General features: G+C 36.0%; 1 protein-coding gene across 2 annotated transcripts in view; it reads right to left on the bottom strand.

Moving 5' to 3' along the window:
- The window catches only part of Ir8a (Ionotropic receptor 8a), a 95,662-nt gene that overhangs the window by 10,323 nt on the left and 65,699 nt on the right, over positions 1-19,640 (bottom strand). The window contains exons 9-13 of one of the 2 annotated variants that reach the window (XM_083131386.1): positions 13,492-13,710; positions 12,767-12,866; positions 9,904-10,081; positions 6,084-6,267; positions 800-921 (exon numbers count right to left, since the gene is read on the bottom strand). In XM_083131386.1, the coding sequence (XP_082987512.1) occupies positions 800-921; positions 6,084-6,267; positions 9,904-10,081; positions 12,767-12,866; positions 13,492-13,710 (803 nt within the window). Of the gene's footprint in view, positions 1-799; positions 922-2,787; positions 2,910-6,083; positions 6,268-9,903; positions 10,082-12,766; positions 12,867-13,491; positions 13,711-19,640 lie in introns of both variants that reach the window. The other variant, XM_083131387.1, reaches the window with a different exon arrangement.

Here is a 19,640-nt window from a genome sequence, read left to right on the forward strand (position 1 = left end):
GTTTAATGCAAAATGAATAATCATGCATATTAAACATAACACTTAACATCACAGTAAGCATTGCACAACAATAGACAACAACATTGTTCTTCTCTGAAAGAAATATGGTTCATACAAAAAATCGCTGAATGGATAAAAGATTTGTAGAATTTGCCTTAGTATATATAAATGATGGATGACAGATAATAATAGGATGAGTAAAGCAAAATGATGTGGAACATAAAAAAAAAGAAGAAAACACTTCTCTTCATTACAACTAACAAATAAAATAAGACAATTTTTATCTTCATTATCACTCTTAATTCTCTTAACCTATGTTAAAGCATGTTATTGAGAATACTACTTAAATAATTACTGCTGGGAAAAATTGAAGATGGTATTCTAGCAAAGGATCCAGTCTTCATAATAACTGAAATACTTCCAATAACTGATAAAGATGAGAGAAATAAAGTTGATATTTAATTAAATGTTTAAGATTAATTTAAGAAGATTAATTTGTTTATATTTTGATTCTGTTATAGTTTGTGCATCATCAATTCATATCATTTATTAGTATACTGAAATTTATAAAGTGATTATATTGAACATACAAAGTGAAAACTTACATTTGGAGTGAAAATGTAATTTATTGTTTATATTTTGGGATGACACCAATGTATGATTACATGAATGCCGGGGATAAAATTTTTACATGTGATCACAAAGAATTAATTGTAAGTCAACTTGAAAGGGATATTGTAATCATCCAATCTTTTAAATTATAGTATTTAATATTCCTCTTCTTTGATGCCTTCCTTACCTATATAATGTGTCTTCTGCTTCTTTCATATTGATGAAATATTGATGTTGGTCTGACTCCATGACAACGGTGTAGTTTATGCGAGATTGTCTTGCAAGTTGTTCCAGAGATTGAACTGGAGACTGTAGAAATGAACACATGAAATTTGGTAATAGAAATTATAAATATGGACAATTACTCGATGTTAACAAATTCTTATTGGTGTTTTGAGTGCTAAATATATTTTGCACATCCGTAGTCATATCAGGCTATATTTGTTCTTAATGTTGTTGTAATGTACTGTAATAAGTGGGAGAATACAGGAGGATGCATCCTTCTGGCTAGTCAAATTTGTGTAAAATACCATCCTTCCTATTTCGGCATTTTCAACCTTGCAAGCATGTCCTCCTCTTCCCACACATCAATATCTTCTTCTACTCGGCACCTCCACCATTTAGTCTCTTGTCTCCCCGAAATATAGTTGCTGGCTAGAGGCATAGATAACGTGTTCGTTCCCAGCCTCCAGCTTCGCTTACGCCTATTATCTTGGAATGATAGAGATCACACCAGGAGATAGGTATTTCATTACAGTAAAGGTTGTCATCTCGTTCCACACATATTTAATGATGCACAGGAAAGTTGCGAGGGATTGTAGAATCGGTAAGGCAATTTCACCACTCACTCACCTTTCTCAGACTTAGGTTCTGTTACGTCAGCTGTGTACACACTTACAACTGATGACAAGTGTTATACAAAAGAGCACGTGAGATGTAGCGTCTCAGTCTTGAATACTTTGAGGTGCATGACTCTTGAGTCGATGCAATACTCCTGCCAAGTTGTAAGTCATGTATATTGCACTGAGCAAAGATCGTGTTTATCCTTGCCCTACCATCTACAGTATATATGTGGGTGTCAAGGTTCTCTAGATGAATTAATAATGGTAAGCCTGCTGAAAATCTCTACTGTTTACAGTAGGCATAATCTATTGTTACTGTGATCTTGAAAATCTACTAATATCCAATGGTTTTCTAGTCAACACCTTTAAAAAAGGTAAAGTGCTTCCCTGTGCTTAGCACCATGCCATGAAGGCATATACGGGGTGTGGGGGTAATGCCCCACACTTTCTTGATCTGGTCGTGAGTGGGGGTGATGTGATCAGCATCACGCCCCTGACCGCCTTTACCCCCCAGGGTTTCCCCCAGGTACCCATGTCATTTGACGCTGGGTGGGCGCCGGGGCCGCTTCCAACACCTTTAGTAGGTCTAATGTACAGGGACAGTATACTGCAGTAGACAAACTACAAGTAACATATTTTCTTCAAATATTATATTTATGTATGTATTTGACTTAACATGGTGGCTGTAAACATAACTCTCCTCTCTCTGATTAACATTTTCTATTTATATCTATTTGAAAATCTGAACTTAGTAGATGTTTCAAAACACCTATTGATCTACTGAAAACAGTAGACATAATTTTCAACATGTGTTCATTCTTCTGGTGTGCTGTAAAGAATAGAAAGTAATACATCAACAAATGTAAAATTTTTGAAGCAATGATAAATTTGGCTGATCATGAAACAAACGAACTGGATAAGATTAATAAAAATGTAATATGTAATTCTGTAAGGAACCAAAAAAATTAGTTGTCACAAGACTTATGACATGTGCTTCTCTCAAAAACCATTTGAAATCTTGCCTGCAACACAACCCTAACATGCATATTGTCACACATTGCAATCCTTTAAATCACTCAATCTAAGAAAGACAACTGCAGAAATGAAAAGTTCTTTCTCTGTAATAAAATTGATGTAATTCTTAGATTAATGTATTTAGGTGCATCGTAAAATAAGCACACGCAATGTCAAAGATGCTCATGTCGATGTATGAAATAAGCTTATCTATAAAGCAGATACATGCAATGCCAAAAACTTCTTAATAAATTTCCAAACCACTCTCCTCGCAAACCACGATTCCAAAAATATTACAAACTTTTCTTTTCCTTTTTACCTGTACAGCTCTTGCTCTGCACCAGCCATGTTAATAAAATACTGTTCAATAGATGTATCAGCCATTAAGGTGTAGTTGATTTTGGATTGGCGAGCCAACTCATCCAAAGATGCCACAGGTGTCTAAATTGATTAACATTGATTCAAAATACTTGTTTGCAGTAAAGTTACAAATACTTATAACAGAAAATGTATGCTAAAAAATTTATATTGATCCACACAAGAATTTTGAGTAGCAATTATTAAGACGGTCTCTTGTGCATACTGCAATTGATATTGGAGTCACTCAATTTTCATGATGGTAAGTTCAATAGTCATAATGCTTGTTTTCACATAAGTAATGAAGTAACAGATGAACTAAGAATTATGATGCATTAAAACAATGTCAAAATGTATGTCCTTCAATACAAAGAAATGCATATATTCTATTGTCCATTTAATTTCTAGAAATGGAACATCTGAACTGTCAAAAATTTGAGATGTCTTGTGATTATAATAATTTATTATGCTTTGTACAGTGCACATCTAAGAATCCAGGCCAATTTTTGAATTTCCATTGTGCACTTCGTAACAAAGATATTGCAGAGAATTTGAAATATCTGGGAGGCATAAGGAAAGAGAACGAAAGAATAGATGAATGGGTAAGTAGAAGAGGTACGTTAAGATAAAGGTAAAGCTAACCTCTGCACAGTAAAACATGCTGTGAAGGCATACGACAGGGGGTGGAAGTTAGGGCTCCACACATTCACGACCTCGGCCATTTGTGATGGTTATGTGTTCTGGCCACCTTTTCCCTGCAGGTACCTATCAATTAGAGGCTGGGTGAACCCCAGAGCTGCTCCATACAGAGACATCACTCACCCCAGGAACTGAACCTGGGTCTCTTGCATTGTAGTCCGATCCATACAGATTGGACCACAGTGGCTCTACACAGGAGAAGACAACTGGAAAATGGATTCTATCAAAGTGTTACAAGAACGATATAGAATAGATATGTGTCTATGAAATCCAAGAAGAGTATATTGGGTAATTCCGTCGCTAGAGGCCCCAAACTTTTGTCTATAAAACTGCCATTTACTTAGTTTGTCTTGAAATTTTGTATGCTCATACCTTGAACAATGTAAAACAGGATCTAACCCCTCCCAATAGGTTTGGACACTTCCAGTAACCTTCATTTGTTTTGTTCCATGACAATGCATCTCGGTAGTGTTGGCTTGAATGTATAGGGATTACAATGTACATAATCGAAGAGCGTGTGTTCCTCGTTCGTAAATACCGGCAAATTGGTTCATTTAAAGCATGTCAAAGGGCATTTCAGACTGAATTTCGTGTGAGACGTGTACCTTCAAAATGTTGTATCCAGAAATTGGTAAGAAAGTTAGAGACAACGGGAAGTCTTGTCACACAGCATTTAGGAGGCCAAGAAATGTCTGAAGAGACAAAACAGGATGTAATGGAGCGATTACTGGCATCACCATGAAAATCATTGCGAAGACTTTCCCAAGAAACTAATCTCCCACATTCCACGTGTCAAAAAGCTGCAAAAAAATCAAAACTACATACTTACCGCATGTCATGTGTTCAAGAATTACAACCGACAGACCATGAAAAACGTGTGCGGTTTTTTTTATGGTTTCAAAATTTTCTTACTCAGAATCCTGTGATTTTATACCTTACTTGGTTTATGGATGAAGCATGGTTTCATCTGAGTGGCTATATAAACTCTCAAAACATGCATATATGGGCAGAAGAAAATCCTCGTGCAATACATGAACAGCCTTTGCATTCGCAGAAAATTGGAGTGGGGTGTGGAGTGTCTCGTAGGCGAATTATAGGCCCAATTTTTGTTTTGAAGAAACGGTTAACATGGAAGTCTACCTGAGAATATTCACTGAGTTTGTCAATCAGTTAACAGATGATGAACTAACTGATGGATATTTCCAACAAGACGGTGCGACATGTCACACTTCAAATGTCAGCATGAGAGAAATTAAAAGTTTTTTTGGAGACCGAATTATCTCAAAAAATCTTTGGCCACCAAGATCTGATCTCACCCCACCCGACTTCTTTCTTTGGGGCTTATTGAAGGGAAAAGTATACAGAAATAAACCCCGCACAATCGCAGCCCTGAAAGAAGCTATACGTCAAGAGATTGAAGCCATTACTGACGCCACTTTAAGAAAAGTATTCCAGAATTTGGAGAGACATGTACAAGTGTACTTTCATGTGGAAGGGGACCATTTTCAGCATCGGATATGAGCAGATCCTGTTTTACATTGTTCAAGGTATGACAAATTTTCAATACAAACTTTAAGTAAATGGCAGTTGTATAGACAAAAGTTTGGGGATCACCCAGTATAACCCTACTAAGTTTTCAAAATCATGTACACTGTCTCAATTGCCAATCGAGTTAAGTGGTCAACTTTCAATCTTGCCACCGAAGTTTCCAAGTTTGGCTTCCAACCTAGACATAGGGGTTCTTTCACACTTTATCTCATCATTATGATTAGCCAAAAGTGGCAGAAAAATAACACTATATAACTCAAAACAAGTACTACAATTATATATTGATTGATCAATTCATTTGGTTTATTTGACCTTGCTTCTCTGCCACTTTTTGGCAAATCACAAAAATGAGAATGCGTGATGATTTGATGAAGGGACATTCACAAATAACAACCATGTCCAGGCTGTGATTCGAACCCGGACTCATGGCATTGTAGTGCAATGTGCTAACCACTCCACCACGGAGGCCTGACAATGTAAAAAAGAGACAAAGCAAGATGAAGGAAGTGAAGCTGAAATTCTTAAGGAGTAGTGAAGGGAATTTCAGGAGAGAGAGAAGAAATTAGAAAATTCAACAGAGAATGGGGCCAGAAAGATTGCAGATGAGAGCATAGACTGCACTAGTAGTAGGAAGAGACCAAAGGGAAGACCATGGAAGATTATGGAAAGAACAGGCAGTGAAGAGTGTAAGAATAAGAGGGCAGTATTAGATCATAGTGGAAAGAGAGGTGTGATGGAAGAACGGAAAATGGAAAGGCTTGACTTTTGTGCCAACCTGGCCAGAGACTAGAAATGTGAGGGATAATGATGATGTTTCAAATAGCAGTCATCTACCACCCTCCTGCATCACTGCAGTGGAGACAGTAGTACATAAATCTTTCCCTAATAACCTCATCATTTAGTTAAGTTAATTCTATGTAAATCGCTATTTTTATGCCAGCAAAATACAACCAAATAAAAGAGAATGCATTATTCTTCATTTGCGTTGGACTCGCTATGAAACTTCCATACCTGCATCCTCTCCACAGTTAAGAAGGCAGCTAAGTTTGCTGTGAATGTGGCCAGCATAAGAACCACAAACAACCAATAGGCAGCAACGAGCGTTCGACCAGAAAGGGCTTTTGGTGCCTCCCCACCTCCTTGTGGTGTGAAAGATGTTAATGCAAACCAGAAACTTTCCTTTAATGTGAATTCCCTGCAAGAAAAGTATAAAAATAAGCCATCACAAGTTACAGTAAATTTCAACAATTTTACATTTAATTAGATCAGATTTGATCTGCTTTTAGAATCCTAAATTCTACCAAACATGTTCCTACTCTTTGAAGAAGAATTCTCATGAAGAATTGATAATTGTGTTCCAAGTATAAAATCAACACAATCCCAACCTATGTGCTCAGGAATTCAGAAATATGAGAGGTTAATAAAGAGATGTCACAATTTACATGCCAATGGGTTCATCAAAACATCCTTGTCATCGAGGCTCGGATGGACCTTTGGTTGATGCCAGGGCAGCTATTTTCTAATTTTCCTCTCCTTTCGAAAGAACTGCTTTGATATTCGAAATTCTTAAAAAATTACATGTGCTTAGAATTGAGGACTAAAAGTTGTAAACATTGTAAGTGCCAAAAGAAAAAGTGTTGGGAAATCGCATCGTTCCGCACATCAGCCCGTAAGAACATTCACACTAGTGACCTCTTTACATGCCCTTTGAAACTACTTAGAGGGCTACCAGCTCCTTTTCTCCATTTATGTAATGGACTTACATAAGAGCCTCTCGCATGTGCAGTATCGCCAATATGCTGATGATACTCAGATATACATACATACAAGGATAGAAGAGTTCTCAAATGCAGCATCACAACTACAAAAAGATCTGAATGCCATAAGTGAATGGGCACAAACTAACTTACTAAAATTAAACCCAACCAAGTCAAAATTTGTCATAATGGGAACGAAATTTCTGGTAAAAAAGCTTAGCCAAAACACAGATAACATGATTCTCCCCAAATTAAATAGTCATCCGTTAAACTTAGAAAATACTGTAAATAACCTTGGCGTTGTCATGGATTCCCACATAGAATGGTCAGGACATATTTCAGAACAGATGAAAAAAGTCAACAAATCTCTTCGAGCATTACATCACTTGAAAAATATTGTAGGCATTGAGGTTGAAAAAAAATTGTGCGAGAGTCTAGTTTTATCACGATTAATCTACAGAGCCACGGTTGCTTACAATGCAAGCAGCTCCATAACTAATAAGCTACAAAAGCTACAAAATGCATGCATAAGATTCATTTACAAGCTGAAAAAAACGGACCACATTTCGAAATACTTATTCAATTTGAATTGGCTTAACACCAAGAATCTCGCGAAATTCCAATTATTAACTTTAACACAGAAAGTACTAGGCAACAAACAGCCTGCATATCTCTTTGAGAAACTGAACACAAATTCGAGCAGACATGAACATGTAATACGACGAAAAAAATTATTGTCAGTCCCAGTACATAATACGACCCACCTATGGAAAATCATTTACCGTAACTGCCACTAAAGAATGGAATTCCCTCCCAACCTCCCTAACATCCATCAACAGCCATAAGCTATTTAAAAAGAATCTCAAACAGTATCTACTAGCAAGGCAGCGAAATACTTAATCACGAGCAACTTTTCATTCATAAAAATACTCACTGTAACATTTGGCAGCTGTGTGCATATAAATCTTATAATTTCATTATTTTATTTCACTTCATTATTATTATTAGATTTTTCATTGTTCCAGATTACTGAATATATATGTATATGTACTAAAACAAAAGCAACAAACATTAGATACCTATGTTCAACAATTTATTGATAAATCTGTTTTTCTTTTTCATTATCTATATATATACGCGTATATACCTATATATTTAATTGTTCTTATTTGTATTGATATGTAATCCTTTTCATGTTTTTTTTGTTTTTCTAAATGTATACTCTTTATTCCATTGCATTAATCTTTCAGACAAGGGTCTGTTGTAAAAACGGCCCTAGAGACTGAAACACGCCTGCTCCAATAAAGTCGATTTTATTATTATTATTATTATTTTCATGTTTACCACATTATACAGCATTCACATTTCACAGTTTAACGTGGAAAACGGTGTTTGAATTATTGTGGCACTTACAGCGTTTACCAATTTTAGTCTTCAATTCCTTCTAGATCATCCACGTGAATCTTCGTGTGGTTTGCTTTCATTGTTGTCTAGATATTATCAATAGTTTAATTGACTTACATGGTCACAAAACAATCCAACAGTGAAAGCAAACCACACGAAGATTCACGTGGATGCTCTAGAAGGAATTCTAAGCACATGTAATTTTTCAGAATTTCGAATATCAAAGCAGTTTTTGCGAAAGAAGAGGAAAATTAGAAAATAGCTGCCCTGTTGATTAATTCCAATTCAAAATTCAATTGGATTGAATTAATTTACATACAACTCTATTATATTCCATTGGAATAATTTGGATGCACACAAGGGTACTGGAAGTATGTAAATGGAATGAACCATGAAACCAATTGGAATTTGAACTAATTAAATTTTATTCAATTGTGAGTTTGTACATATTAGGACAAATTGTTCCATAACACTAGAGCTGTGAAATATATTTTAAGATAGTGTTTTGAAGTAAGGAGAATTTTTTAAACTTTGCATAATCAGTAAATGCACAAGTATAAAAGATTTTGTGCAATCAAATAGTTTCAGTAAAAATGAAATAATAAGTTACTGTATGCATACTCCTATTGCATATTTAATTTTGCACCACATATCTACCGAACATTCAATTATGAATCACAACGTACTCTGAGACTCTACCCTGTGTAGAATTTTGGCGTCTCTTTCACTGAAAGTAAGAAAGGTTTGTTTAATGTAAAGGCCGATAGATGGCACAGAGCAGATATTACGTCTTTCAGTCTACCGATTGAGTGTAGGAATTCTGAATCACTTCACTCCACTTCCAGCTGGCACACTTTCAACTCATAATTGAACAGGGCACCCGACGTGACGGAAGAAGTCAACAAGGGAATGGTATTAGTCGCACATAGTGGTGAAGGTTTAATTTCTTTAGTAGATAATTGGCTTAACATTATTTTGTTTAGTTTTTTGTAGAATTAGTAGTATTACATTAATTTTATTTGTTGACCTTATCCAAGTGATCGTCATTACAGACAAATGAGGAGGAAAATTAACATAGAAATAATCAATGATACTCCCTTATGCAATCAAATACAATATGGATGAATAATGATAGCAGTTAAAATATTCAGCAAAGAGAGAGAGTCAAGTGTTATTTAGAAACAAATATTATCCTTGTTACATAAATGTTCATTATGATTAAATAATGCATTAATATAATCATTGTGGTTATAATTATTTAATGGCAGTTTATATACGTATATAACTTTATTATTGTTTTAATACATTTGTTAAACTTGTTAAATAAACTGTCCAAACTTATCCAGCGAATTTCATATTTGATGCAATTAATTAATATACTTGTTAACTTAGTGTATCACATATACCTTTGGTATCCCAGTTATGTAGGTTCATAGCTATCTTTCAGCTGTACAATCGGAAGGGTATTATGCATCCCAATTATAACAAATATAATCTTTAGATGTTAATTCCGAACCAAATCAAGATAGAAGTGACACCAAAAATCCAATATTTATATAGTTGGTCTTTTGCACACACACAAATATGTGTGCAGGAGATATGTACATGCCCTAGGCATAAATCACATTACAGCTTTGCAAGAAGAAAAAATATTAACGTCACAAAATTACCTGCATGGGTATGGATACATTTCTTTGTTGTTTTGTGCACTGTATGGAGAATACTTGTCAAGGATCCATATCATGACACCAGTGACTGACAGTGCTCCAACTATACTGAGCCACACTTCTAACTTTAGCACTGTCATGAACTTGAACAGAGATGTTTTTCGAACAGGCTTTCTGATTACTGTAAAATAAATGCATATACTGTGTCAGTTCCAAATAATGAATACACAGCACAGACACACATACACTCTCTGTCACACACTTTCTCTCTCTCCACACACACACTTTTTTTTTGCCCCACACTATGGCCTCTTAATGCTAAGAAAGTAAACTGTCCTTGCCCCCCAGTTATGGCACCCAATCACTGATACTGGTATTTATCACTGCACATTAATTTGAATTGATTGAATCGAAATTATATTGAGATATCAGCCTTTAGAAAGTCATTTTGTGAAATTAACTGAGTTACAATTACGGTACTTCACTTTAAATTTAATTCTCTTGGAGTTACTCATGTGCAAAAATATAATAGAAAGTAACTGTAAAAGTAAATGTTAATTCTGTTATTCATTATTTCATACAGGTAACCGAATTACAGTTATAGTTAGTTTACTACTCATTTCAAAAAATATGTCTATGTAGTTAATATTACTCAAAAGTAACTGTTACTTGTAAATGCATCACAAGTAACTCATTACATTCAAAGACTGATAAAAATATGCCTTTCCATCTTCCTGTCTTTATACAATGAATATGAGGGGAGTTCAAAAAGTTTCCATATTCACCTACTTCAAAATGTCTGAGAAAGTTGAAACTGGGCAGAAAGATTATGTCTTTTCTACATAGTCACCACCCAATGTTACACATTTTTCCCACCGTTCCAAACACTTGCGAATACCATCTTTGTAAAATGCTGGAGATTGGGCGTTTAGCCACGGCTCTATCGCGGATATGATGCCATTGTCATCTTGAAAATGCTTGCCCCGCAAGAACTTCTTCATATTAGGGAAGAGGAAGAAATCCGAAGGTGCAATATCCAGGGAATATGGAGGATAAGGCAAAATATCATAGCCACACTCACGTGCCTTGACGAGAACACGATGAGATACATGGGCAGGTGCATTGTCATGCAGGATGAGCACACCTTTAGACAGCATTCCTCGCTGGCAAATTTTAATTTTCTCACGCAATTTGGCCAGAAGGTCTGCGTAATAGTCCCCAGTAATTGTGTGGCTTTTCGGAAGATAATCCGTGAGGATAACACCACGTTCATCCGAAAAAGCAGTTAACATCACCTTCTTGGCAGACACTTTGACCTTTGCCTTTTTAGGAGGGGGGAGGGGGGAATCACAATGCTTCCACTGTTTTGAACTTTCTTTGCTTTGAGCAACAACACTATAGGATGGACATTCTTCAACATATACAGCAAACATTTCCTCATGGATTTGTTTGGAAGCTCTGCCTTGCAGAAAGAGGAATCGGATCATGGCTCTGTATTCCAATTTGTACATTGTGCACCTTCATTCATTGAAACACCTGGCACGGAAACAGTAATTATTCAACTGCAGTCATATTTGAAGTATAACATACACAAGGTTGTACGTATTCAACTTACACAAGTTTGTGTTCCTACGTGAATTATTTCTATGGAAACTTTTTTAACCCCCCCCCCCCCCTTGTACAACAGATTAGTACCATGAAATTGAATTATAGCATTTTATACTAAATATGTTCAGTCTTTAATTTTACTGATATTACCACTAAGCATTTGCAAGTTGTCAACACAGTAATTTAGAAGAAGAAAAAAGTAGAAAATTTTATGTCAGTCTTAAGTGCATACATTCCCACTTGAGGCACTACATTTCGAGTGTTCATACTATAAAAATTGGGCAGAAAAGTAATTTTCGATTGCCAATTGAAAGCAGATGGATGGAGGAAAAATATCTGCTATTTGCAATATATTTAACTTTAGAAAATTTTAGCTGTTTACAATTATTTGTTTCCGAGATATCAGCAAATCACTTTAGATTGATTGTTGTTTGTTACAGTCACACAGGTTGATCGAGTTCCTTTATGCTTCCTTGGGCTACTTAGGTACTGAATCATTCAGCCCATCAAAATTCATCTGCATAGCTCTGGTAGTTACTGTGATACCAATGATTGACATGGAATGGACAAGCAGGCCGGTGCATACATAAGTTTTTATTTTTTATTTTATTAATATTTGCAGCTTTTACAATTCGTATCGAAAACTTTATTGGTACATGAGTGATCGTTGATAACAAGGTTTACTTGCATGTAAGACTGCAAATGAATCTAGCACATTTGGAGATTATTGTTATCATTGCTTCTCAAAATATTGAGCAGATTGTCTGCCACCTATCGTGGTGGTACAATCTGCATAAAGACACCATGTTGCCAAAGTTGGTCAATCATTCCTCCAAAAGATCCCTGTGAGCCACCAACAATTTGGTGATCTCTGATTTAAAGTCTAATATTGGCTTGGGTTTTAATTGTTAGTATTTTTATCTTACTAATTTGAGAACAAAGGGGCAGTTTCTATTTACAATTTATGGCATAATGAAGGAAAGAAAGGCAATTAGAAGTTGATAAATGAATGTAAATCTGTAATCATTACAGTAATATTTCTTTAAACAAATGCATTCAAAAATTGAATTTCACTATTGAAATTAGCTGAGAGACAAGTTTGTAAATATCCTATCAAAAATTGATTATTTTCTCTTGTAAAAGAAAATTAGGTAATGTATAAGATACGTGTTATGGTTGTAAAAATGTACATTTTTTCTATTTGTTAAATACAAGAATTAGGACACAGAATATTTATGAAAAGTTTTGATACACTTGCCTATAGATATTCCAGATTGATCAAAATACGGAGCAACAAAATCGACTACCTCTTCTCTCTCTGAAGTCATGGTAAGAGCTGCCACAACAATATCTGTCTCCTGTGAAAGTAACAGTAAATTTAAAATTTTTATTCCGGGCACACATGTATGTTTGTGATCTCCTTGCTGGGAGGATTTTTTTTAAATCGCATGTCAATTTATTTCACTCTGTCATTACAACACTGGATCTTTTTACAGGACACATAGCTAATACTTATGCATGCCAAAGAGGATACAGTTGCAAAATGATGATTTGCTCACTGTATTCACATAAATTTCACTCTACTTGCAACTCGACTAATTTCCCTTCTAGATGCCCAATTTAATTACTACTTTCGCAACACATACTAGTGGATCACTTTGTTCCAATTTATCAGAGTAGCAAGAAGTAATATCACCTACAAGAAAAATGAATGATTGGAGGTGAAAGGGGGCCAAAAATATTTTGTGGGAGAAAAATTGCATTTGTTTAACTTTTATGTAAATACTAAAACTAAATTAAAATCCATGGCTCGGCAAGTACTAAAAATAACTTATATTATTTTGCATTAACAAAAATGTTATGATAAGTTTTATATGTATATGGTTTGATGAGAATAATGAGGTAAGACGTGCAAGTGTAGGTACTGTGTACACAATTGTGAGAAAAAAGTGGTAAATGAAGATAAATTGAGAACTACTTTACCCCTTTAGCAAGATCTCCAATAATTCCATCCCATGAACCATTTTCATATCTTTTCCCATAGTTTCCATTCTCTGGAAACACTAGTTCATAGTCAAAATTCATGTTCTCGGCCAATTTCTCGAGTAAATCAATGCAGTATCCTTCCCAGATTTCTTTTCCATTTTCATCTTTAATAGGACTTCCATTTGAGTCTTTCTTCATGTATGCCCATGGAATTGACTGCAAGTATGAAAACATGTTAGTAATTCAAACACAGAAATACTGAGGAAAAAGCTTGAAGACATTTAGAGATAATAATTAATTTAATTACATAAACATGATAGTATCAGAAATTGGTGTATTTAATCCATTTTTGGTTAATTCTGACAATAAGAAATAAATTAATTGACATGCCATCCTACAAATGAAGCATTCAATGACAATTGACAAAGTAAAGTTGCTGTAAGTGTTGAATGTTATTATTTGTCTCTCTCGTCTATTCTATATTAATGTTTATGCTGTATTAGTTATAGACAGGTTAGATAAAATCATCATTTTTATATAAAAAGTCATTTTTGACGATTTGTATCTAAATCGGATTTTTCTTTTATTTCAATCGATTTTTTTGGCGCCATACATATAGATATGCGTTTTTATAGAAAGGCTTATTGTAGTAAACGACCCTGTAAAATATTCGAACAGTTTGATTAAAGCAAATAAGAAAAATTGCATGTAAATATACATTTCTCTGTTTCTGATACTGTATGTATGAACCTACTATGGAAATGTTTGTTGAGTGTGTTAACAAAACTATAATAATTTCAGTAACTTTTCTTCCAGTGAAAATAAAACATTCTGGATGTACTCTACAATTGTAACTTAAATATTTTTATAGTCTTTGTAGCAGAATTTTGGAATTTTTTTTTAATGATAGTTTGAAAAGTATCAGCTACCATGTTTATTTACAGTTTAATGATAATGACACTATTTATGGTTTAACATGATTAGTATTTTGTATATCTTTCTATACAAAATGTTTGCTATTTTTGCCTATAAAAATTACTGAATTTTAAATCAAGATGAATGTGTGTTTGCATTTCCTTTCAAATGAGCTTCGCTCATTACATATATTTTGTTTTCTTTATTTTCCTAGCCTAATAAACACCATTAAATGACTACAAGATTAATGTACTTTCACCAAAAGTGATTCTGCATAATCCTTATGTACATTATTCTATAAATTAATTCGTTAAAGTGATTATAATTAGCAATTTAAAAAATTGATTTTAATAAATCCATCTTGGTTATAAATAAATACCGTATATCTCGTGGCGCAACAGTCTGTTCAGGCCAGGTTCTACCTACCAACTGTCGGCCTCATTCTCACATGCCTCATAAGAGGTAGGCGATCCTCCAACTAGTTACGGGGCGGGGTGACGTGTGGTCAGCACAACGAACCCCCAGACGTTGTTGTATGTTTCCATGACCAGGTTACGCTACTCCTTCGTAGCTCCCAAATTTCCTCACGATGGTGAGTGGCCACCGCTCCCATACACAGGCCGAAATCTCAGGAGAAAAGTTGTTAAGCTTCCCCCAGGAGACTCGAATCTGCGCGAGTCACGGTAGCCAAACGGTAGTTAATTTTTTTCATATTTCGTATATTTTCCAAATCTGTGGAATTCGTATCAGTAATATTCATTTTTTCTGTTATTTTCATTCATTCAATCAGGCCTCCTTGGTGATGTCGTCGTCGGCTTAGGTTCCGGGTTCGTTACCCGATTGAGTCATTTAGTGATTCGTATCCCACTTGGAACCGTAGGTCCAGTCCCGATTAGCCTATCTGTGCATAAAGCGGACTTAAAACAAACTTCAAGCTCTATCATTCTTTGAATCGTTCCAAGCATGTCTGTGAATTGATGTTTTCTGTGGGTCGACTAATAATAATGATGATATGATCATAATAAGAGTAACCAATAAGGAGAAATGTGTGATAGCAGACAAAAAAGAGAAATTTTGCACCTATAAAAGTGGAATTGTGCTCTTAGATTGTGGCAACATTGGTCAGTTGCATTGCGACAGGGACGCTGGTTAAATAGTGAACGAACGATGTTTATAATATAGGCGTGCGCAGACCCTCTGATTAAGCCTTGATGAAAGTTCAGTCGGAGAAAGAAACACCTCATTTAATCGCACTGTTTTAATGTATTGATGTGTTCTAAACAGGAGCGTATATATGGTGTGTGTCTGGACCCACCGAAATCACTCTATTGGAAGATTTCCAGCTTCCGTGGCACAAAAGTTCTCTGTTCCCCTCCACCTTTATTTTCTTTCTCTGTGGTTCAGATTAATTTACATATAAACATGATTTCGTACAGCATATTCACAACAACTACACATAATTTATTCATTTCCAATGTGCGACCGGACTATGCTAAGACTAACGAATAAAATGCTTGAGTCTTAACAAGTAATTTGCGAGGATCGAAGTGAGATAGTGCAATTACATAGGGAATTAACCCGCCGTAGTTGCTGGGAACTTTCGTCGGCTTGAAAATACTTTATTTTTTAAAGAGAATATTATTGTTTAATAACTGTAATAAGATTTCTCTTCACTAAGTGCGAGTATTAGGAAAGGCAACTGCCCCCCCTCCCGTGCGCACGCCTATGGTTTACAACGCAAAGGCTTCCAAGCGAATGCTTAGAAAAGACACACGGTACAGCGATAAGGCAGACGACACACGATACGAACATTGGCGCAATACCTGGTCGATAGGTGTACGCAGTGTCAGGGCGGACGCGTGTTCATGTCTCGGATCTTTTCGTGTCCTGTTCTCATTATCCCGAAAGGACGTTGGCAATGCAGTTCAAGGTCCACAGTTTACAACAGCTATCCGAAGGTCCATCCTCATTTTTTTTTTGTATCAAAACAAATTGATATATTGGACACAGAGGTTAGGGATATTAGACACGAGAACGAGGCCAGATCTTTCCGAGACTTATCGAGGTCTCGTTCCAACTCGAATCTATGGTATCTCATCGTTTTTTGGTCACACACTGAAAACCTTTCACAGTGTGCACAGGAAATGCACACGAACAACTATACGCACGGCCATGAAATTAGGCGGGTGGCAGAAGTTCGCGCTGTTGCCACGTCGGAGCACAACCGCGTGTGTTCGGAGGTTTAAGAGAATGAAAAATGTCGTTGTAGAGTTGGTCTTTGTAATCCATGTGATACAAACTGACAGTATTTGCTCGAAAGGTCAGGGATGACCAAGAAGTATCCCTCATTGTCGCGGTTAACCAAAGGTGACGGAAAAGTGACACTATGTAACAAAAATGGAATCAAATCAAACTAGGAGCCCGAGAGAAACGGCATTTCCTATCCTGTATGTATGCAGCCATGCAGTACAGATACACGATTAACTTTCATGCATTTTTTCTGTCCGAAAACATTAAATTTTACACTACGACATGAAAACATTGTTATACCTTCCTTAAATTATGCATGCATCATGATCCGTAAATGTGTTGCATAACCTATTCAAGGGCACAGAAACGTTTTTGATAAATGAATAGTGTGATTTTGTTGTACATTATTTGCTCTAGCAAGTTCATTAGGACAGTCCGTTATAGTCACTATGCGATTAACGGGGGGGGGGGGTGCCGGGGATTCCTCCCCACACACAAAACTTTTCATCCCCGGCAGAAGAAAAAATCTTAATCCCTGCCAGGGATGTTTTTATCCCCCCCCCCCAAAGGAAAATAAAATTGAAAGCAATAGCTGTGGAACGAACACCACTGAAATACTTGTATCATTCGGAAAAATAGTTATTTAACCTTTAATACAATTTCATCCGACTTCGTATCTGAAGTTCTATTTTTAAATAACCCATTTTATAGATAGCCCATTGTGTCCTGTTTACATTGTCGTCGGGTGCAGAGGTTTTACGAAGAACTCCCAGACTAATGCTGTTACTTTGTTCTACCGCCTTGGCAAATATATATGATTTCGATAGCTTTATTCGTTGGAGGTAGATTACATTTTTCGCCGCACGCGTTCAGTTGAACTTTTTTGTGTATGCCTTTTCTTAGAATCTAAATATAGCCTAATTTCTAAATTACGTGTAAATGTTATCATAAGATTTACCACTGTTCTTACGCAATTAGAAGTGCAAAGCAATAAATGAGTTTACTAACTGGTAACATATACAAATGCATACACAAAAAACCTACCCCCCCCCCCTACCCAATATCACAAATACGCCACTGAGTGGTCACCCCCTCCCAAAAGCATAAAGCTTATTCGCACACTGGATCTAGTTACAAAGAAAAGTACTGCACAGAAAAAATGTTTGGAAAACTTCCTCGAAATAGTGCTGCTAACCGAAGATTAGTTATATACGCGGCACAACAAATGATCGTCCACCAGTAGTAACTGTTTTCAGTAATTCTGACGAAATTAGTCCATTTGTTCAAAGTGGACTTCGTTAGGTGGCGTGTAACGCCAATTTCGATGACTACTAAGTTGACACCAGTTTTGGTGGCAAATCAATATGTATTTTTTAGAGTCTATCAGTTGGCATTACATTAGATTTTGTTCTATTATTAAAACTAATGTCTATCAATTCATATTTCTTTTTTAGTGCAATTCTATTTTTTAGAACACATTGAATTAAGGTACTCACTTTTTCCGCGAAGCTGTTTTACATTATTTTCTATTAAATAACAGAAATTAATAGAAAATAGTGTAAAACAGCTTCGCGGAAAACGCGAGTACCTTAATTATCTATTACCGCGTCTCTCATTCCCATAGTATGAACCAGTGGCGTATACTGAGTCCAAGATCTGGGCTATCTCACTATGTCACGTGGTCCTAGGCTATAAATAGAAATCAGGTTGCCAACTCATAAGAAATCAGGTTGCCAACTCATAAGAAATCAGGTTGCCAACTCATAAGAGAGCAGGTTGCCAACTCATAAGAAAGCAGGTTGCCAACTCATAAGAAAGCAGGTTGCCAACTCATAAGAAACCAGGTTGCCAACTCATAAGAGAGCAGGTTGCCAACTCATAAGAAAGCAGGTTGCCAACTCATAAGAAATCAGGTTGCCAACTCATAAGAAATCAGGTTGCCAACTCATAAGAAATCAGGTTGCCAACTCATAAGAAAGCAGGTTGCCAACTCATAAGAAATCAGGTTGCCAACTCATAAGAAAGCAGGTTGCCAACTCATAAGAGAGCAGGTTGCCAACTCATAAGAGAGCAGGTTGCCAACTCATAAGAAAGCAGGTTGCCAACTCATAAGAAATCAGGTTGCAAACTCATAAGAAACCAGGTTACCAACTCAGAGGAAATCAGGCTGCCACTCATTGTAAATCAGGTTGCAAACTCTAGAATCATCATCATCATCATCATCTCACTGATATGAATAATAATATTTACAATTTCTGATCGATTTTTCTCCTGAATTTTATTCTCTAGACTTCAGGCTTCGCAGATAGCCCAGAATATACGCTCCTGGTATGAACACATTGAAGATATTGCTTGTATCACAATTTCCTAAGCACTGGAGGACAATTTCCCCTAAATTATTTTTCTTCTTTAATGGCAGACACGGTAAAGAAATATTAAGTCAAAGAAATTAAAGAAATGATAATAACTTTAACTTTCAGCATTATTAATAGTTCAACAGGAATTTTAAGATGGTACATATCAAATTATGTCTTTGTGGCATTGGCATTGATATTTCGTATCTACCCCCATGTCGTCTCTCAGGCCTGGGCTTATAAATCATAATGATAGAACTCCGTAATGGTCATCTTCATTAATATCTTGAAAAGAAAGCGAACCCCTCCCGAATTCAATTTACACCCTGCGTCCCCGCCCCCCTTTGCTATAAATCTACAGCACCTTCAAGTCGTTCCCTTTTTTGACTCCTGCCGGCCACCGTGGCGGAGTGGTTATCACATCGCGCTTCGACGCCAGGGGTCCCGGGTTCGAATCCCTGCCTGGGCATGAGTGTCCGTTCATAAATTTCATCATATCATCACTCATCCCCATCTTCGCAAATTAGCCAAAAGTGGCACAAGGAGCGAAGTAAAATAAAGCAAATCAATCAATAAATCAACCATTTTTGACTCTCAATTTTAATGGGAGAATGTGTAATTAACTAT

This window comes from Lepisma saccharinum, chromosome 11 (genome assembly GCF_977018435.1).
Source record: "Lepisma saccharinum chromosome 11, izLepSacc3.1, whole genome shotgun sequence".
Lineage (NCBI taxonomy): Eukaryota > Metazoa > Arthropoda > Insecta > Zygentoma > Lepismatidae > Lepisma > Lepisma saccharinum.